At 47.3% G+C, this 21,563-nt stretch overlaps 1 protein-coding gene across 1 annotated transcript in view; it reads right to left on the reverse strand.

The window, feature by feature from the left end:
* Positions 1 to 21,563, reverse strand: part of GFRA4 (GDNF family receptor alpha 4) — a 134,418-nt gene that overhangs the window by 27,251 nt on the left and 85,604 nt on the right. The window contains exon 3 of the mRNA XM_037898360.2: positions 5,183 to 5,263. Within this exon, the coding sequence (XP_037754288.1) occupies positions 5,183 to 5,263 (81 nt within the window). The remainder of the gene's footprint in view (positions 1 to 5,182; positions 5,264 to 21,563) is intronic.

Below are 21,563 nucleotides of genomic sequence, written 5' to 3' on the forward strand. Positions count from 1 at the left end.
GACAGGGTCGTGGCTGTGTAAGTTGGTTCCCACGCTTGCGGGGCAGCAAGGGAGATGTTGGTTTGAGGGAGAACAGGGACGAGCGAGCGAAAGAGGCTGCCGTGCTGGCAGAACGAGGAGCGGGAGGTTTAGATGTATGGTAGCGTGGGAAGAAGCCTGCAGAGGGTAGCCTTGAAAGGTGGAGAGTTTGCGGGAATTTGAGTGCAGATCAGTTACAGAAAGAATCTGTTCCTTCCCTGCCCCCCTCGTCCGAGAGCAAGGGGGCTGCTCGGTGAGGTCAGGGGCAGGTCAATACAGAGAGATATTTCTCCACGCAGCAGGGAGCCAGACTGTGGGATCTGCAGCTTCCAAAGGCCAGAGGGTCAACGAGTGGAGCTGGATTTAAAGAGAGGCTGGAGAACTTCATGAGCAGCGATAACATCCGTAGCTAAACAACCTCAGCTAAGTTCATCTAACCCCATGCAACAGTGTCAAATCACCACCCCAGGAGCAAGGAAGGAATTCTTTCTGCCTGTCTGGATTATTTTTCTGCCAGCTTTAGCTTCGGGTCCTGGCCAGGATAGTGGACTGGATGCGCCCATTAATCCCCACTTTTAGAGGTACAGAGGTGAAATGCCCCAGGTCACACAGTCTGTGGCAGAGCGGCGAGCAGACCCCAGGAATCCTGACACTCATCTAGTCTCCTGTTCTAACTACTACCCTACACCATCTCTCCACACCTGGTTGTCGTTACACTGTACAGTCTGATAGTTACATCAGGCCAGTTCTCTATTCCACTGGACAAGTACAGCACCGTCAGCGAGCTTACCCCTAACCAACACCCAGCCCTACGAAAGTGCCATGACCCAGGCCCGGTGGGATGAGCCAGCTGGCAGTTGTGTCTCCACAGCTCATTTACAGTTTAGGATGTCTACTGGGATTCCATGACAACCATATGCTCGATTGGACATCCCATAATCCCTGCTGCACAGTTGCTAGGGAAGGCTTCTGGGGCGCTGCATACTCCAGCATTTGAGAGTGGAGGAGGCTCAGGCTTTATGACGTGCTCCCACCCCGGAAGCTGGGGAAGGGACCACCCTGTATCACATATGAGCGGAGAAGGGAAAGACCACTCCCCCACCTCCTCAGACGACATCCAAGGTCAAGGCTGGGAATGGACATGGGGCCTGAGGGAAAGGGGAGAGTTTGCTAGAGGTGGCAGAGAACGGGGGCCAAGGCCATGCAAACTGCAGTGACGTAGGTCTGGGAAATTTGCTGGCTCTGGACGGGATCACAACCTAATCCCATCCTGATTTCAGGTGTTGTAGCCATACGTCCTACCCGATCGGAGCCAAACCTGATGGTGATGAGAGTCATCTCCATTGGGAACTGCACTGTTCTGAGGCCTTAATGAAGTTTGCAGACTATTAGTGGCACAGGGCTCTCTGACTGTGTGTGTACACATGAGCCTAGTTTCCAACATGGAGACTGTGCTTCAAGGCTGCTTTTGAGGATTTGACCAGACCACCCTCACGGAAACAACTGGAGGGCTGTGAATGCTACACGACTGTAATTGTCCTGGAGCTACAGCGAGAAGCACGGTGAATGACTGAAGAAGCCAACATTCAAGAGCAAGTCACTGGAGGATGTTCTCAGGCAATGGCCTCCAGAGGATTTGGTGGACTAATGGGGCCATCTTTGCGAAGAGCTGTCAACTGACTGGGGCACCTAGGCACTACGATAATTCAAATGACAAATAATAATAATAATAATCAATAATCGGGGGAGGAATAGCTCAGTGGTTTGAGCATGGGCCTGCTAAACCCAGGGTTGAGAGTTCAGTCCTAGAGGGGACCATGTAGGGATCTGGATTGGTCCTGCTTTGAGCAGGGGGTTGGACTAGATGATCTCCTGAGGTCCCTTCCAACCCTGAGATTCTATGAATCTATAATAATATCCCCCAGCCTGAGATCATCACTGGAAGAAAAGTCAGAGCAAATCTGATGCCTTTCAAATCTCGATGTCGTCTCTACCAGGAAATGCAGAGTCAACGGGCCTATCTCCACTCACTTCTAAAGGGTGGAACTCCATTGGCCTCAGCAAAACCACCCTTGAAGTACACCAGTGCAAGCAAAGAGCAGAATCTCAAGCATAGGAATGTCTCAGTGAATAGCAATCTGGATAGAAGAGTGCACAAAGCAACACTGTTTCTCCAGTGAGGAAGGTCAACACCTGCACAAAGCCATGAAGGAGAATGCTTCAAAAAACTAATACTGTGGTTACTTGGGAGTAACACTGTCTTAGAAAGGAAAGGAGAGACCTCGGAAACCAGACAAAAATCAAGTATCGGGGGTAGCTGTGTTAGTCTGTATCCACAAAAACAACAAGGAGTCTGGTGAGAAACTGCAGAACCATTAATTTGGGCTTGAATAGGGACTGGGAGTGGTTGGCTCACTACAAAAGCAGCTTTGCCTCTCCTGGAATTGACACCTTCTCATCTATTATTGGGAGTGGACTATATCCACCCTGATTGAATTGGCCCTGTCAACACTGGTTCTCCACTTGTGAGGTAACTCCCTTCTCTTCATGTGTCAGTATATAATGCCTGCATCTGTAATTTTCACTCCATGCATCTGAAGAGGTGGTTTTTTACCCACGAAAGCTTATGCCCAAATAAATCTGTTATTCTTTAAGGTGCCACCGGATAAAAATCACATTATCTGCAAATATTAGAGATTGGTGAGGGGGAAAGAATATCCACATCTTTCTGATTTCACTGTTAAACTACTTGATTTGAGCATGGAAGATGATCCCTTTTACACAGGAGAATCCCTGCTAGGAGTGGTCAGGCGATTCATCTGAGACCTCATGAATCTCCTTATGTGATAAAAGAGATAAAGTGAAATTCCTCTTGGCTGCAAAGAAAAAGAATTTGAAGACAAACTTTTTCATCTCTGCCAACTTGAGACTCGAAGCAGGAGGGACTTTATGCCAATTAGAGAAGACTTTATGGAAGAAGAAGCCAATTTAGGATGCTACATCAAGACAAAAAATATCTTTGGTGAGTCATTGAAACCAGACAGGTTTCAGAGTAACAGCCGTGTTAGTCTGTAGTTGCAAAAAGAAAAGGAGTACTTGTGGCACCTTAGAGACTAACCAATTTATTTGAGCATAAGCTTTCGTGAGCTACAGCTCACTTCATCGGATGCATACTGTGGAAACTGCAGAAGACATTATATACACACAGAGACCATGAAACAATACCTCCTCCCATCCCACTCTCCTGCTGGTAATAGCTTATCTAAAGTGATCACTCTCCTTACAATGTGTATGATAATCAAGTTGGGCCATTTCCAGCACAAATCCAGGTTTTCTCACCCTCCGCCCCGCCCCCCCCAAAACTCACTCTCCTGCTGGTAATAGCCCATCCAAAGTGACCACTCTCTTTACAATGTGTATGATAATCAAGGTGGGAGGAAACCAGACAGCCTTCCTGAGGACATTAAGAACAGCCTCCGACTTATGACTGCTATGGCCCTACAGAGACATGTGACCAAGTCACCTGGTACTGGACTCCATCATAATATTAGCGTTTTTCCACTGACCGGGCATGGGAATCTAACTGGGAGATGAAGGGTTCCCACCATATGCCAAAGCTTTTTAAGGCAGGGGAGTGACATCATTGTGGTTCGTTCTTCACTGACTCCCCGCCCAAGAAAGAAGACTGCTGGAAACACCTAAGAAACAAAAGACTGAACTAGGGGAGAAGGGCTGAAACCAGGCGAGAGAGTTTTCTAGCCTGTGAAAGGAATAACTGGAGTTTTAAACTGCAAGCAAGTGTAGCTTTCCCTCAAGAATCTCTGCAATCTGCGTAAAACAACATTTAGGGTGATAATTTGCTACTTATAACCATTTTATTTTTATATTAAGCTTTGATTGTGTTTTGTTTATTTGCTAGGTAATCTGCTTTGATCTGTTTGCTACCCCTTATAATCACTTAACATCTATCTTTTGTAGTTAATAAACTTGTTTTGTTTTGTCTAAAACCAGTGTGTGGAATTCATAACTGGGGGGGAGGGGGCACAAAGCTGTTGCATATATTCCTCCACATTGAGGGAGGGGGCCAATTTCATAAGCTTATGCTGTACAAATCTCTGTGCAGCTCAAGATGGTACAATTTTGGGGTTTACCCTCAATGGGGGGGGTGTGCACTTGAGTAACTGGGCAGTTCCTTAGCTGAGCCTTGCCATGCAGAGCTGATCTCAGCATCCATGTGTAGCTGCAGCTGGGTATGTCCCTACCTGTATGTGTGCTGGTAAAGTGCAGTCTGAAGCCTGGGGGAGGGCTTGGCAGGTTGCACAGCAGTGCAGTGTAAACGGAGCCCAGACTGGTGGGTCAGACCGACTCAGAGGTACCCCAGTTCCAAATGGCACCCCGGGTAAGTGGAAACCCATCACAGCCCCCCTTCACCTGAGGTCCCGCTCCCCTCTGCCCCTCCCCCTCATCGCTCACCCTTATGGCCAGTAAAAGGTGGGAGGGCATAGAATCATAGAATATCAGGGTTGGAAGGGACCTCAGGAGGTCACCTAGTCCAACCCCCTGCTCATCTAGTCCAACCCATAGCTCCCCCACTTTTAAAAGTAATGGGGCCAAGGCCCCCCCCATTCCGGTGCCCCTGCCCCGAACTGTACCTGGTCCCCATTGCCCCATCAGGCAGGCATGGGGCCAGATTTACCAAAGAGGTCTGCTTCCACTGAGGCCTCTGAATGGGGCCAATGGCTGCTGATCTCTTTTAAAAATCCAGCCAGCCGGCTCTGCCCTGAAGGGGATGGGCACCAGGAGAGCAGGGTTCTTCTGGCCAGAGCTCTTCTCCCAGAGTCATGGTGTTTTCTACCTCAGCTGGGGGAGCTTCAGAGGCTGCCTATCCAGCCCTTGCCTAACTCTGCCCTGGTCCCTCGCTCTTTATGGCCCTGGTCCAAACATATAAAGTGCCTCTCCTGAAGACGTGCTCTTGTCTCAACAGCTTAGCATGGAAATGCTCAGCACAGACAATGCTAGAGGGAGCCGTGCAGCGCGACAGATGGCGGTGGGGCACTGAGAGGCCTAGTCATTCCGACCCTCCCAGATCTGGATTGCAGGCCCCCTCCCAATGAGCACCCTGCTTTGGGCCAACAAGTAGGAGAATGCGCTCCGGCCCACCTACCTGCGGTGATGGATGCCAGCCGGACGTAGTCAAAGCCCCTGACGAATGGCTCATACGGAGAACTCTCCAACACATTCATACCTGAAGTGAAAGGAAGATAAGTTGAACCCCAGCACAGTAAGGCAGCTCTGGCTCCTGAGATTTGTGCTAGGAACCTGTCTCAGTGCAAAACCCGGAGTCTGCAGAACAGCGTTTGCATTAGGGGTCTCTATGATGCATATTCTTATAGCGAGTCCATTTCCCCAGAGTAATGCTCAGTATCTTAGGGGCTGGTGGAAGAGGCCAGATCAACAACATCTGGAGAGCCAAGTCCTTATCCCTAGCACAGGCCACAGGAGATTTAACCAAGGCTACCCCTTGAAAATGAACCTCAACCTTGGCCTGGGTGGGTTAGCTTCTATGGGCGAGAGAGCTGTTTGGTCTCCTTGGACCACTCAGTTCTTGGCCTCTCTGCTGCCAGTGAGGGGCCCAGTTATACAAGGAACTGGACAGACTCCATGAATACACATGTGATGGTACCAATTTTAATTCACTACGCACGCAGCGTTCTATCCCCCCTCAGGTCTTTCTCGAACTTGCTGCTTTCCAGACAGCCATCCCTAGGCTGTGCTGTTTATTGCCTTACCCTAGATTGGGTGTGCCTTTATATTTATTAACAGTGTGTCTTCTCCCAATGCATGCTGCTCTTTCTAGCTGAGCTTATAGTGAATAACACACAGCCCCAGCAAAAGCCTCCCGGCGTAGATTAAGGATGCCGAAAATTTTATTCCATCAGAGTTCTCCTTTTATCAACTCCAAGCACCATAATGTGCCATGCTACTGACTGATGCCTCAGTAATACTCTGTGGAAAATAGCTTAGTAAGTTTAAAAACAGACAAACCTCTGGGGGGATTAGACATTTATATGGATAAGATCAGCAGCCTGAGCTGCACTAGCTGGGATAAAAGGGCTATCAAACCTCATGCTTCAGGGCATATGCTGATCCCCAGCTGGGGTCAGGAAGAAATTGCTCCCTTGATGCACAGCACTATGGATTACCACAGGTGTATTACAAGGCCAGTTTACAGCTTTCTTTGAATTACCTGGCACTGCCACTGACTGCACCGGGGACCATTCGTGTGCTTCAGTGGAGCAGTTTCTCTGTTCTGATGACACTACCTGGCATCTGGTAATGCGTCTCCAAATACTGAAGTGCCTAAACACAGACTTGCTCAATAGATGCGGAGTAAATGCTACGCTATGTAAATTCCCTGGGCGTATGGTGCCGCAACTGGTTTTTATAAAGGCTTCTAGGAAGCTTTTCTGGCCTCTTGGGTACGCCCGTATGAAAGAACAGCCTCTGCACCTCAGTTTCAGAGTGGCTTCCTTTTTTAGTCAATGAGACATTTAGGGATTTTTAAATATTATTGGGAAAATGTGTCCCCAAGGAAACGAAAGCAGAGAAAACAAAGACTCAGCGGTGTTTAATGGACGTGTGAGTCAATCTGCTGCTGAGGGAAAATAAGGGGCTCACGACCCCGAGTGAAGCCCGGGTCACCTGCCGTGGGAAGCAGAACCTAGTCAAATCCTGATTTACAGCATTCGCTGCTTTTCCAGCCCTGGGCTCCCCCAGCTGCTCTGCCAATGCATCTCAATCCTGACCCGCAGTTCACCCACACAGCTCTGCCGACGTGTCTCAGTCCTGACTTACTCCACCCCCTGCTATTACAGACCTGGGCGGGTGACCCTGCAGCATGGGCGGCGGGTGAACCGCTGGCTCGAGGAGGCTAGCCTCCAGCCCTGCTCCTTCTGCCCGAGGCCCCGCGCCTTCTGCCCCTCTGCCCCAGATCACTGCAGCCGCTGGTCCTCGCCAGCGCCCCCAGCCCCCCAACCCCAGAGCGCCGGGCAGCACGGCCCCAGTCTTCCCAGCCCCGGAGCTCCGGGCAGCACGGCCCCAGCCCCCCCAGCCCCGGAGCTCCGGGCAGCACGGCCCCAGCCCCCCCAGCCCTGGGAGACTGGGCAGCGCGGCCCCAGTGCCAGCCCCAGCTGGGGCCATGGCACAGGGGAAGAGCCACCAGCAGAGTGGGAAGAAGGAGGGGGACTGGGGGTGGAGTGCGGGCAGGCCCACACCTGTCTGTTTGGGGAGGCTCAGCCTCCCCCAGCCTATGATACCCGCCGCCCATGCCATGTAGCTCGTTTTGGCCAGGACAGTCCCTTTTTTAAACCCTGTCCTGGCCGTTGCAACTTAGATTGGTTAGGGCACAGAGGAATATGTGGGGTGGGGGGTTAGTGGTGACGCCAGCCTCGCTTCGGGGGCGGGGTGGCAGACTCGGGCAGGGGTAGGCAGGGCTGGGGCGAGCAACAATGTCAGGAGATGGGGGGCCTTGGGCTAACCCCACGCGATGTCTCATGTTCCCTTTGGGAAATATGGTCACCCTAGACCTGGGTCACTACCTCTGTCTATACCCCTCCGTGCAGCACTCCACTCCGAGGTCTGGCTTTCAGGCTCCGGGGAAGCTGATAATGATCTCTGGCTTGAAAAAGACCAAAATGTGGATCAAACTGGCTTTCTTACTCAGTTGTTGAACCATTTCCATCGGACAGTAGATCAGCAAAGCACCACGCATCAAAGGAAGGGGATGTGGTGGCCGTGACCTGCTCTGCTTTCAACTGTTGGATGGGAAACCAGCTGCATTTCTCAACACAACTAGAACACAGTACGTGTTAAGTTACCTACCCCCTCGCCCCCCAGGGCTTTAGTTTTTCCATGGGGGAAGCTCATAGCAGAGGCTTTCCTCTTTACCTGGGATGCTCTAGGTCAAAGGTCACCTGCAGAACCTAAAACGGTGGCTCACAATGTCCGGGGGGGAGTGGATCTGACTAATCTCCCCCCAAGCCCTCTGCGCCATGTCCTTTCTCTCAATCGCTGGGGACACCACACCACCAACCTTCTACTTGTCACTCAGGTCTGTAACCTGGGCATCATCTTCCCCTTGGGCCTCTCTCTAGATCCTCACATCCAGGCTACGTCTAAATCATGCCAATTCTTTCTGCCTCACATCTCTAGAATACGGCCTTTTGACTCCATCCACACAGCCAAAACTCTTGTCCAAGCTCTCCTCGTCTTGGGTCTCAATAGGGCCCTACCAAATTTGCGGCCAAGAAAAAAGCGTCACGGACCATGAAATCTGGTCTTTTGTGTGCTTTTACCCTGTACGATACAGATTTCACAGGGGAGACCAGCGTCACGGACCATGAAATCTGGTCTTTTGTGTGCTTTTACCCTGTACGATACAGATTTCACAGGGGAGACCAGAGTTTCTCAAACGGGGGAGTCCTGACCCAGAAGGGAGTTACAGGGGGTCACAAGGTTATTTTAGCGGGGCCTCAGTATTGCCACCCTTGCTTTCAGATCTCGGCGGCTGGAGAGCGGCATCTGCTAGCGGGACACCTGGCTCTGCAGGTCGCGCCCCGCCAGCAGCAGCCCAGAAGTAAGGGTGGTAATACCATACCATGCCATCCTTCCTTCCGCGCTGCTGCCTTCCGCGCTGGGTGGCTGGAGAGCGGCGGCTGCTGACCGAGGGCCCAGCTCTGCAGGCAGCAGTGCAGAAGGAAGGGTAGCAGTACCGCCCCTGGAAAGAGCTCCCCATAAACATCCACAAAGCTGCCTCCACTGTCCTCCTTCAAATTCCATCTCAAAACTCTCCTTTACCGTGAAGCCTTCAAAAAACTGGACAATGGTCCGGCTGCTGGTGTGCAGAGAGCACTGCCTGTCATGTTGACCCTATTGCTTCATTGTTTCCTTGTACTCCCCCATCGGTCCATATCCATCTGTTGTCTCTTGTCTTATGCAGAGATTGGAAGCTCCTTGGGGCAGGGATATGTTTTTGTTCTGGGTTTGTACAGGACCTAGACAATGGGGCTGTTGGAGACCCCAGGGCATGGCCACTAGTTAAGTCGAGGGGATGGAAGGCCATAAGGGTCGAGGAAGTCTCCCTGCCATAGGCCTAAGGGCTTCTTTTCAACCCCCCTTAATAGAACTCAGGCCTGGCTGGTTTGAGTAAGCTCTTTTTCTCTTAAAACAATGTTGCAGCCACAGATAATGCCTCATAGTGTAAGGTTTGCTGACGCCAAGTTAAAGATAACAGGAGAGACAGCTACAAGGCCAGACAGGATGTGCTGGTTGTTTAAGTTGCTAGGAATGCTTGTTAGAGGTTGCAGGAAATAAATATTGTTGTAATCATATGAGGAAGGCAGAGTATTTGTGCAAAGTTTTGATTGGCTGATGTGTGGCGCAGTAGCATTAAGGAATATAAAAGTGTGTGTAATGACCTGCTCTGGGGTGCAGGATTTGAGATTCTGTTCTCCCTGTACCTTGTCTGCAGCTGCAAATAAACTTTTTTTGCTTCTCCACCCCGTTGTGTTTATTGGGTGACACACACCGGGCAACGAACCCCTGCTGTTGTTTGCCTCTGGCACTGGGAGTCGGCAACAGGGCCCTGGCCCACGACTGGTTCTCCTACATTCTATGGTAATAAAAAACAGCAGTAACTAATGGAAGCACAGACACCAAGGTATGTATTCCTCCACAACAGCCCTGGGAGCACGCTGCTTCGGGGATTTCTTTGACGGTAAACTCAACCAAAAAGAGGGCCCAGTCCTGCATGGTGCTGAGCCCCCTTCTTTGCTAATGACTTCACATCCCAGCACTCAGCACCTTGTAGGTTCTGGTCCTAAGATTGCATCTGAAAGTGGGATTCCCAAGGGGTACACTGAAGCAGAGATCATGGAAGCTGTGATCAGGGCAGTTTGCCTTGGGCTGAGGCTCAGGGGCTACTTGGAGGGAAAACTAATCTGAGTCTGCCAAAAATGGAGGTACATCTTAAAGTCCTATTACAGGAAAAAGATGCAACTGAACTTTACCTGCAGTTCCCAAGAGCCAACTCAGGACTTCCTAGCCCGGTCACTTGCTTTGAGACAGAGAGTACTGTTTGCCTCATAGGTTTCAGAGTAGCAGCCGTGTTAGTCTGTATTTGCAAAAAGAAAAGGAGGACTTGTGGCACCTTAGAGACTAACCAATTTATTTGAGCATAAGCTTTCGTGAGCTACAGTTAGTCTCTAAGGTGCCACAAGTACTCCTTTTCTTTTTGCTCATAAAGAAGCTGATTCTGACCTAAGATATGCGCGTGTCCTTGTACAAAACCTGCTCCTCCAGTCAGTCCTGGCAGGACAGCAAAATGCCAATATTCAGACTTGTATGCAGTGTAGCTGTAGCCGTGTTGGTCCCAGGATATTAGAGAGACAAGGTGGATGAGGTCATATCTTTTATTGGAGCTTTCGAGCCACACAGGCTCTTCTTCACGTCTGGCAAAGGCACTCTCAGCATCACAGCTAAATGCAAGGTGGAACAGATTGTTTAGCATAAGTAGTTAACACATATTGTAAGGGACCATTCAAGGCAGAATGGCCCATTAACACATCTGCAGTCATAGGACAGAAAGAGGGGGTTAGTGGGTTACAGGTTGTTGTAATAAGCCATAAATCCAGTGTCTTTGTTCAGTTTGTGATTTTTAGTGTCTAGCGGTTATGAATTTAAGCTCCCCCCAGGTTCGTCTTTTGAAAGTGCTGTGTAGGTTTCCTTTGAGGATGAGGACTGATAGGTCAGACATAGAGGGATTGGTTTGTGAAAAGTGGTCACCCACAGGTAGGTGATAGGGTGTTTTTGTCCTTTATCATTTTCCTGTGTGAGTTCATTCAAGAGCGTAATGATTGTCTCTCTCACCAACAGAAGTTGGTCCAATAAAAGATATTATCTCACCAACCTTCTCTCTCTAATATTCAGACCATGATGTGACTTTATTTAAAAGACAGACTGGCTGCGGAGGAGACCCTGACTGAGATGCTGCATGCTGCTATACGGGAGGAGGTAGAGAAGCAGCAGAAGCTGGGGACTGGAGCATGTACTTGTGTGCAAGGGCCCTACACAGAGCAGCATACAGTAAAGCAGCGCTTCCTCCCAAGGGGAAAGGAGTCTCCCAAGGTGACTCATTAATGAATGAGATAATGGAACTAAAGACCAGTGGTGATTAACTCAAAGGTGTGGTTGCCAAAATGAAGATATTACAGCGAGCTGTCCGGGTGCATTACGAAAGAAGTCATAATGGCTTGATCAGACAGGCAGACAGACAGCTCCAGAGAAAAGGACATGCGACTGCAGGCAGGCTGCTAGCGGCAGTACTTGTGACCACTGTTTCAGATGTGGCAGTAATGAATACAATCAGTCAGGATGTCATGCAGGAAAATCACAAGAGAGCGGAGACAAAGCTGGCACTGCATCTGATCTACCAGGAGCAGCCTACCTTTGCCATCCTACACTGAAGCAGGAAACAAGAATAGCTAATTTAGCCAGAAATAAATGCACTATGTGGTGTTTTGCCAAGTCCTATGGGACACTAGAGCACAGGTATGCATGGTCTCAAGTCGGTGGGTGGAAGATAATCTCCCAGGGACACACCTTAGAAAGTTTGAAGAGTTACGGGAAATAGCAGACGGGCTTGGCCTTAAAGCTGCCAATGGAACTCAAATCCCTTGCAAAGGACGGACTAATGTCCCATTCCAATTCAGCGAAGGTGATGACATCCTGATGTTCCTGGACTGCTCAGTGCACACAAGTTAGAGTACTTCATCATCGGCTACAATGTTACTGAGAAGATAGTCAAATATCACTGCTGCAAATCCTGAAATTCACCTGATGAGGCACCAGCATGTAGCCTCACTGACAATATTAAATGTGTATTTCCTCACATTGCCATGGCAAAAGTGGAAGCTCTTGTGAACATCATCCGAAACGACAATTCTGAAACCTGAGCATGCTTCAAATGGAGAGAAGGGATGTGATTATCCAGCAAGGGAAAAACCCCCACTAATGTCACATGATGGACGCATACAGGTCTGGATACTGAAAGCTTAACAGGAATATTTGCACCAGATGCTGCTGCTTAGTTGCCTGAGAATTTGGACAAAAAAGAACCACTAATGAAAATTATAATCATCTTACCAGATAACTATCCCTGCGAGTAAACCATTAAAACTTGACATTATTTTGAAAGGACGAACTGCGCTGGGAATTTTACAGCAGATTAAATCTGAAATTCCAGTGGATATTCAGCAGATAAAATCCTTCCTGGTGGCAGTAGTGTCAAAAATGAGAGATGGTAGTCCCAAGGATCAAAGGCTAAGCCAACAAAGAGAACTACTGCTATCCAGAGGGGATGATCAAGATCTGTTTGAACCAGCACTGAACCTAAGCCGTTTAACAGAGATGCAAAGGAAAATGGCCCAGCAGATGCTGAAAGAGGAGACCAAGGCATGGATTAAGACATGGAATGGATACCTAGTCTGCAGATGCATATCAAGTTATATGACCAGCAACATGTACAGAAGGCTTACATCTCAGTGTCTCTTCCACTGTATAAAGAAGTCAAGGAATACCTGCAAGATCTCTTAACCAGGGGATGGATCACAAAATCAAAGTCATCCTGTTCATCACCAGGGTGATGTATCCAGAAAAGGGATGCTAATCTAAGACGTTGCATCAGCTATTGGGAACAGAATAGAAAAACCAGACCAGACAAGCAACCCATCTCTACAATCCAAGATGTTCTGAGTGGATTAAGAGGTAAATCTTGGTTCTCCATCTTAGATCAAGGGAAGGCCCTCAAAGTTCACTAACTGAAGAAACCCATCACTTCACAACCTTCATTACTCCATGAGGTCTATATGAATGGATTAGCCTGCTTCCTTCCAGCAATGGACAGAAGAGTGCCTTGCAGAATTTAGAAAAGGAGGTCGTGTGGCACCTTAGAGACTAACAAATTTATCTGAGCATAAGCTTTTGTGAGCTACAGCCCACTTCATCGGATGCATGCAGTGGAAAATACAGTGGGGAGATTTTATATACATGGAGAACATGAAACAATGGGTGTTACCATACACACTGTAATGAGAGTCATGTTCTCTGTGTATATAAAATCTCCCCACTGTATTTTCCACTGCATGCATCCGATGAAGTGAGCTGTAGCTCACAAAAGCTTAGCCTCAAATAAATTTGTTAGTCTCTAAGGTGCCACAAGTCCTCCTTTTCTTTTTGCGGATACAGAATAACACAGCTGCTACTCTGAAACCTTGCAGAATTTAGGGATGAGATGTGCATTCCCTACCTGGATGATGTCCTTGTGCGCAGTGACACTATTGAAGAACACATGGAGAATGTAAGGAGAGTATTGCAAGAGCTACAGAAGCATGGAATTAAGATGAAAGCTGCCAAATGTGAGCTCTTTAAGAGAGAGGTACTTTACTTGGGAATTGAGGTATCTGCTGAAGGTTATAAGATGGATCCAGCTGACATTTTGGCTGTTCATGATTTTGCAGATAAGCCACCAAATATCCTCAGGGAACTTCACAAGCTGCTAGGCTTCCTCACCTATTATCCAAGCTACTTCAAGACTTTTTTCAAGTAGCAACGCCATTTCTATGACTTGTTGACTGTTCCACGGGAATCTGACACACAACACCGTCAAAAGTGGACCTGGAAAAGGAAGACGCTTCCAGTAAGGCATTAGGTGCAGTCTTATACCAGCGCCAGGAAAGTAAACCGAGAGCCATTGGTTATGGATCAAGAATACTAACTGCAGCTAAGAAAAATGATCACCTTCGTTCAGGAAAGCTGGAGTTCCTAGCTTTGAAGCAGGCTGTAACTGACAAATTCTGTGACTACCTCCACTACACACAATCCTTCACAGTTTACAGGGATAACAACCATTAACCTATGTCCTCCCCTCTGCCAGGCTGAATGCCACAGCACACTGTTAGGCTGAAGAATTAGTTGACTTTAACGTCAAAGTTAGATATTGTCCAGGGTAATCTAATGTGGTTGCAGATGCTTTATCCAGAATGCCCCTTGATGTGGAAAAATATATGATAAAATGCACAGATGTTGTTAATGCTGTCTTCTTGGTTAGCAGTTATTACTACCAACCCTTTGGCAGCAGAAGACTTCTCCATGGCTATTAAATCCACCATAACGCCTATTCTGTGAGAAGACATTTTGGCAGCTCAGAAGGAAGATCCAGCTGTTGCTAAAATTCTTCATTGTAAGTCCTTGGGGCATACACTGAACAACCAAAAGAGCTCAGGGGGATGTGGTAAGATCTCTGCCCTGATGTGAGAATGGCATTGGTTGCATTTGGATACAGATGGAATACTTAAGCAGAAAACCTACTTATGAAATCAGCTGTATCACTTGAAAAACCCTAAGGCGGGTATATCAAGAACTACACGAAGAGATGGGACATTTAGGAGTAGAGCAAAAAATCAGTCTCACAAGAGACCACAGATGAAGAGGGATATTGAACATCATATCACTAGAGTCTGTACATGTGTCACAAAACCTCACCAGCCTTCCACAGTTCCACTAACATAGTGGAATCATCACAACAGAACCATCTGAGCTTGTATCAATGGACTTCTTGCATCTAGCCAGAAGCAAAGGAGGATATGAATAAATCCTAGTAATAGTGGATCACTTCACTGGGTTTGTCCAACCCTACCCTACCACCACCAAGTCAGGCAAGACTGCAGCAAACATGATCTTCAATTACTTATTTGGTTTTCCTGAAAGGATCCATCATGACCAAGGGGCAGAGTTTGAAAATAATTTATTCAGAAGGTTACAGCATGACTGTAAAATTGAAACATCTCGCACAACCGCACATCACCTAAAGGATAATGGTTAGGTAGAAAGGCTGAACTAAATCCTATGTTGAGAACCTTACCAGAAGAATAAAAGTCAAACTGGAAGGACTCTCTTAAATCAGGGGCAGATTTAAGGGTCAGAGCCTGGTTACCAAACATGAAGCTTAGGGCTCAATGGTCACGTCAATTTAGGCTTTTTTTAAAGATAAAAAATGAAAAAAAAAACCCCATAAAACAAAAAGCACAGGCCTAAACAAAAGTGGACTCTCACCTAAATTATGTTGGCTGGTGTATATCCAATTTTTGGACCCTCACACCACGGCGACATTTTTCCTCGGCAAATTATTCTACGATGCTGTCCAGCTGTCTCATCTTTATCAATTGCAAGGAGCACTAGACACTCAGCCATGTTTGTGATATGACTGACCACATGTAGTTTTTGACACATCTTAATGTGCTTATTGTGCAGTCAGCACTAGCCACTCCAACTGGTATGGTGAGAAAAAGTCAACACAACATTTCCATTTCTGGTAAAACAGCATCAAGAGAACTTGACACACTGAAATTCAAGTAGTTCCGGACTCCAAGGAACAAAATGAACACTTATGTGCCCTTTGTAAAATAATACATCTTGAAAGACAATCTCATGAACCAAGTCTAAAAGAAAAATATAAGTATTTTCCCATCAGTTTAAGAACTTCCTTCTTTAAAGTTATATTATGAAGTCGCCTGGGATGGAAGAAACCAAATAGAGGAGCTACTTCTTGAAATCCCTCACACTGAGGTTTTAGTTCCACGATCATATTGTTTAAGACCTCAAAATATTTTCTTTGATGGTTATCCTTTGCTTCTAACGCAGAATCGTGTGCAAATTCATCATCCATGTGGCATACGCATCTCTTCCTGTGGCTTGGATAGTTTGTGTTTTCAAAACCCATTGCTTCCCTGCTCTGAGACGTTTTTACAATTTTATCATATTTTTCTTCAGCTCTGAGTTTGCTGAGCTCATTCACTGTGCTCTTAAATGTCCAGAGGACTTGGAACAAGTCAATTTTCTTTGACTGTAGGATTCCAGAGGCTGTAGCTGTGATAACTAAGATCCTGTGCCACCATAATAGATTGAGGTAAACCATCCAAGCCATCAAAGACAGGTTGCTTTTTGCTTGTATGTCCTCGCCACTCCTGCGTTCAGCAACAGTTTAATCTTCTAGGCATTCAATTACATTCTCAAAATTTACTATCATTGCCTCATTTCATTCAAGCTGCCCATCTAGACTTGCAGCGTACCTTTAGATGTAAAGGTCTCCTTCATTCTTCAGACGCGTGTTCAATTTCATCTGCAGCATCAATCCTGTCAACTTCTGTGAGGGCTTGAAATGCATCATCATTTCCTCTTCCTTTTGCAAAGCTGTACTCTCTCAAGCATGATACAGATAAAGAAGATAAAGATTCTCTTTAGACTTAATCATTAATTTTTCCCATCGATGGTTAGAGTCTGTGAAATATTTATATATTTCCTGCAAAGTTGTGAAGAAAACCTTTAGATCTGGCCTGGCCTTACCTTCCGCAGCTTGCACCAAAACTAGGTTTGTGTGATGTGCTGGGCAATGGATGTATGGTGCCTACACTTTGCCTCCCCTGCCTGAAGGATATTCTTTCATTTTTGCTTGCAATCCTCCATGATCTCCAGCCATAACCCTGGCACTATCCTATTCCTGTCCAGACATCTGTTTGGGGTTTAATCCATATTTTCAGGATAAAACATTAGTTAACTGGTCACACAAGGATGCAGCACCTGCTTCACTTACTGCTCAAAGCTTACAAACTGCTCTTTTATATCTGCCACTTCTTTGACACAATCAATATTAACAAAGCGAAGCAAAATGGCCATTTGATCAACATGGCGAATATACATGACTTCATCTGCAATGACAGTAAAAAAAAAAAAAAAGCTTCTTTGCCACTATTCAGTATGCACCACTTGCTAAAAGACGTATAAGTTCATCAGTAATTGTCTTGCTCAAGTATTTGACTATCTTGGTGTCGCTGATATTTTGGGCAAAAGTTGTATTATGTCTGTCAAGTAGCTTTCTGATGGTCAGGTAAATAACACACTTGTTGCTCTCCAGCACCTCACGGTGCCCATGGAAGGTGACACCTAAAGTAGCTAACGTTTTGACTGTGCCAAGCAATATTTTTAGTACTTGACATTTCTTAATATTTTCAGAGGCTTGTTTATCAAAACAGGCTTTGATGCGGTGACCCTTCGTGACCTGCAGAGCTTCCACACGTGACTGCGCATGTTGTTTGCTCCTCCCATGAACGCTGACTTTAGCATAGTCTTCCAATCATTGTTAGCCATGTTGATTTCCGAGTTTCTGAATCACCCAATGGGCAACACATGTGACCGTATGCGTAATCTGAAAGATCTGCATAAACTAAGCCACTTGACATGCAAACCTTCATACAATCAATTTTTCATTCTGTAAAATGAAGATGAAAAGTGGCAAAATGTAGGGGAAAGAAGGAAACTTTCCATTTGGCCTATTGCTCAATGGGCTGGCAAGGAGTAATCTGTAAAAGTATACGCAACGGCTGTCGTGATAAAACGGAATCTTGAAAGCAATTTTGATCAGATGGGAACGTCAAACCTATTTCAGCAGGAAGGCTGCTTGGACCTGCGTCATTGCTGACCTGTTCATCTACAGGAAACAAAGTACATTTCCCAATGGCAGCCCTTCGGCACCGGAGTGTGCCCGGTGTCTGTGACCCCTGCAGGATGGGGTAGGAAACTTCTATTACTACCAGCTACGGGGCATGCCCAAATGCTGAGCGATTTTGCAAAGGCATTGCAAGACGGGTGGGTGTGGATCTCTTGGGACCCTGATAAAAATGGGGGTTGATGGCCAGGGGCAGCATAAGACACATGCAGCCCATACAATTGCATCAGCCCCGAGACAGTGAGGGGGCCCCTTGCCAGGGTGACTGACTCCGTTATTTGTGAGGGTGAGGCCCCAGAATCGAGTGGTGGGGAGCAGTTGGCAAGGGCAGAGGAACAGCTTATGCAGCTGCTTGCGGGCCCATGCAGTTGGAGGACCCCCTGCAGGCTCAGGGCTGCTCGGCTGCATAATATATGCCTGGCACAGGCTGCTGCCACTGTTTGCGGCTGGCTGACACCTCTAGGAAGGGCCTGGTGAGTGAGACTCCAAAATGGTGGCTCCGCCATGAACTCTGATGAGTGGGATGGCCAATGGCAGAGCCTCACCTCCCACTGTGGGGGCAAATTCAAACGAGGGGCAGCAGGAACTGGTGTGCGGCTCTTCCGAGAGGCTCTGACTCTAGCTCCGGTGGTTAGCGGCTCTGGCTCCCATGACAACAGTTCTGGCTTTGGCGGGAGCAGTGGCGATGGCTCTAGCAGCAGGAGCCCAGGAGCAGGGCCTGGGCCAGGGAGAGCAGACAGTATGGCCTGGAGCTAGGCAGGCGTGAGGGATCGGGGAGCAGAGCAGGGGTGCAGAGGCAGGGATGAGAGTGGGGGCTGAGGAAAGTGAGAGTTTATCTATCTCAATGTGGGCCATGTGATGGCCCACAATAAAAACCTGCACTGGGGCCCATCTTTTTCTTCCTCTATCATTGGCAGATGGGAGGAGGAGATGGGAGGGACCGGGTCAGCATTTGCTGGCTGTTAAATCTGCCACTGCACGTAATAAGGTAAATTACGCCTGTAATTGTACATGAAATTAGGCAGTAGGGTTTGCACTTTTCTATTTCTTGTATGGAAGATCACCATGTTTGCCCATTGACGTCACATTTGCTTTATCTATGAATTTGGAATCTACAACCGAGGACCATAACGATTATGCTGAGAAATGGAAACAGCTGATGAAGAAAGCTTATGAACGGACATCAAAATGTTCTAAAAAATCTGCTACCCATGGTGAGAATCGTTATGAACAGAAAGCGCATGGTGCTGACCTCTTAGCAGGTGACAGAGTACTTGTCAGGAACCTTTCAGAGAGAGAGGGAGCAGGAAAATTAAGATCCTCCTGGGAAGATAAGATTCATGTAGTATTTGAAAGGAAAGGGTAGTCGATGAAGTAAAAGCAGAAGCTGGAAAGGGATGTGTTAGAGTTCTTCATCGCAATCTTTCACTTTCCTCTGACTTCTCACCCTGGGATAGAACACCACCCTCTAACCACAGAGGAAGACACAGTGAACAAGGCAACTAGCCCAATAAGAGATCACAATGAAGACAGGAATTTGGACTCCAGGGACTCTAATAGTGAGTGAATCCAGGGGCAGAAGCATTTCATCTGCGTCTGGGAAATGAGGATGTTGTTGATCCTGAAAACTTGAGAACGGCTGATCAGACTGATGTGACATACACACCAGCTGGAGAAAGACATGACTGCCAAAATGAGAGCATGGTACCAGAAACCATCGTGCACAAGAGGACAGATCACCAGAACAATCCACTGACAGGTGAGGTCATCTGACTAGAGAAAGAAGAAGCCGACAGACACGGGCATAGGAGGAGTTAGGGACACCTACTTATCAGTGTCTAAATCCAACTGTTGTACAGGTGACTGCACTATGGGGTTATCCTCAGGTTTGTTACGTGCCATACCCATTCCTGTATCTTATCCTGCATTCTATGCAAGGCTGACGTAATATTGGTAAGTGAAGTGTTCGATAGCTCTGCATAGTTTGTAATTAGGATAATTTAGTACATTTTCTAAATAGCTTGCAGTATGCCCTGTGACTTGCAGTTAGATGTTTATACCATTGATCACATCCGAACTGTTATTTTATAAGGTGTGAATATGTTTGTGGATTTAAGGGGTTCAGAGCTGACTATTCATAGAATCATAGATATGTCGGGCAGGAAGGGATCTCAAGAAGTCCTAAAGGCCAACCCCCTGCACTGAGGCAGGACCAAGTAAACCTAGACCATCCCTGACTGGTGTTTGTCCAACCTGTTCTTAAAACCTCCTGCCCACCATGCTGACCAATATAGTCTCATTGTTTCCTTGTACTTCCCCCTCTGTCTGTACCCATCTGTTGTCTCTTGTCCTATACTTAGATCGGAAGCCCCTTGGGGCAGGGACTTTCTTTTTGATCTGTGTTTGCACAGCACCTAGGACCATGGGGCCCTGGCCCGTGACTTGGTTTCCTATGTGCTACAGTAACACAGAAAATTAACAACAATAGCTAATGGAAGCAGAGACCCCGGGTTGTGTACCTCTCCACAATAGCCCTGGAAATGCCCTGCTTTGGGGATTTCATTGACAGTGAACTCAACCAAAAAGCAACCCAAAAGAAGGGCCCAATCGAGCAAGGCGCTGAGCCCCCTTATTTCCCAATGACTTCACATTACGGCACTCAGCACCTGGTAGGTTTGGCCTAAGAGCTGCACTCAGGTTTCTGGGAGATGGGCAACACGGCCCTTGCTCCTGGTAGGTCTGGGCAGCCATTCACTTTGTTCTGCACAGCCTCTTGATCCAAGCGTCACCCTCAGCACCTTTGCTTTCTGCTCCTGTCAGCATTTTATTAACCTATTTGTTCTGCAGCCTCTGGTTGGAAGCGTCCGTTTTATTCCTCATTTAATTTTCATGGTGCATAAAACACTGGCAGGCCTGACTGGGGAGAGTTATCGCTGCCGATGTGTACTTTTATAAGGGTGCTTAAAAAATATTAAATCAACATTTACTCAAATATTTGCACCGTGTGGGGATGAAATGCAGTGTCAGGAGCATGCACCCCAAATCTGACACATCCCAAAGACACTGTCAGGCAGGAAACTCAACAGAATTTGGTTTAGAACCATAGAACCACAGGGTTAGAAGGGACTGCCACGGTCATCTAGTCTAGCCCCCGCCAAGATGCAGGATTTGTTGTGTTTATACCATCCAAGACAGGTGGCTCCAGCCTCCTTTTGAAAAGCTCCAGTGAAGGAGTTTCCACCCTCCACAGGCATCTGTTCCATTCTCCTACTGTTCTTACCGTCAGGAAGTTTGTCCTGAGATTTAATCTAAATCTGCTATGCTGTAGTTTGAACCCATTGCCTCTTGTCCGCCCTCTGTGGCAAGAGAGAACAACTTTTCTCCACCTTGTTTATGGCAACCTTTCAAGGGTCTGAAGACCACTATCATATCCCCCCCCCAATCTCCTCTTTTCCAAACGGAACATACCCGGTTCCTTCAGCCTTTGCTCATATGGCTTGCATTCCATCCCTTTGATCATCTTCGTCCCTCGCCTCTGGATCCTTTCCAGTTTCTCCACATCCTTTCTATACACTGGTGACCAAAACTGGACACCGTTCTCCAGCCAAGGCCTCACCAGGGCCGAGTAGAGCGGTACTATCACTTCCTGTGACTTGCATGCTGTGCCTCGGTTAATGCAACCTAAAATTGCATTTGCTTTTTTTGAAACAGCATCGCATTGCTGACTCTTGTTGAGGTTGTGATCCATGACAACGCCCAGGTTGTTGGGTTTTTTTGTCACCCACACCACATTATTTCTTCAACACAGACTTTAAAGGGACATTTATATAAAATCAACAAAACCAGTTTTAGTTTATTCCTTTTTTTACAAAAATGCACTTGCCCTTCCCCAGCTACAGATCTCTACCCAGGACACAAACATTACAGA

Source organism: Chelonia mydas, chromosome 4 (assembly GCF_015237465.2).
Source record: "Chelonia mydas isolate rCheMyd1 chromosome 4, rCheMyd1.pri.v2, whole genome shotgun sequence".
Classification (NCBI taxonomy): domain Eukaryota; kingdom Metazoa; phylum Chordata; order Testudines; family Cheloniidae; genus Chelonia; species Chelonia mydas.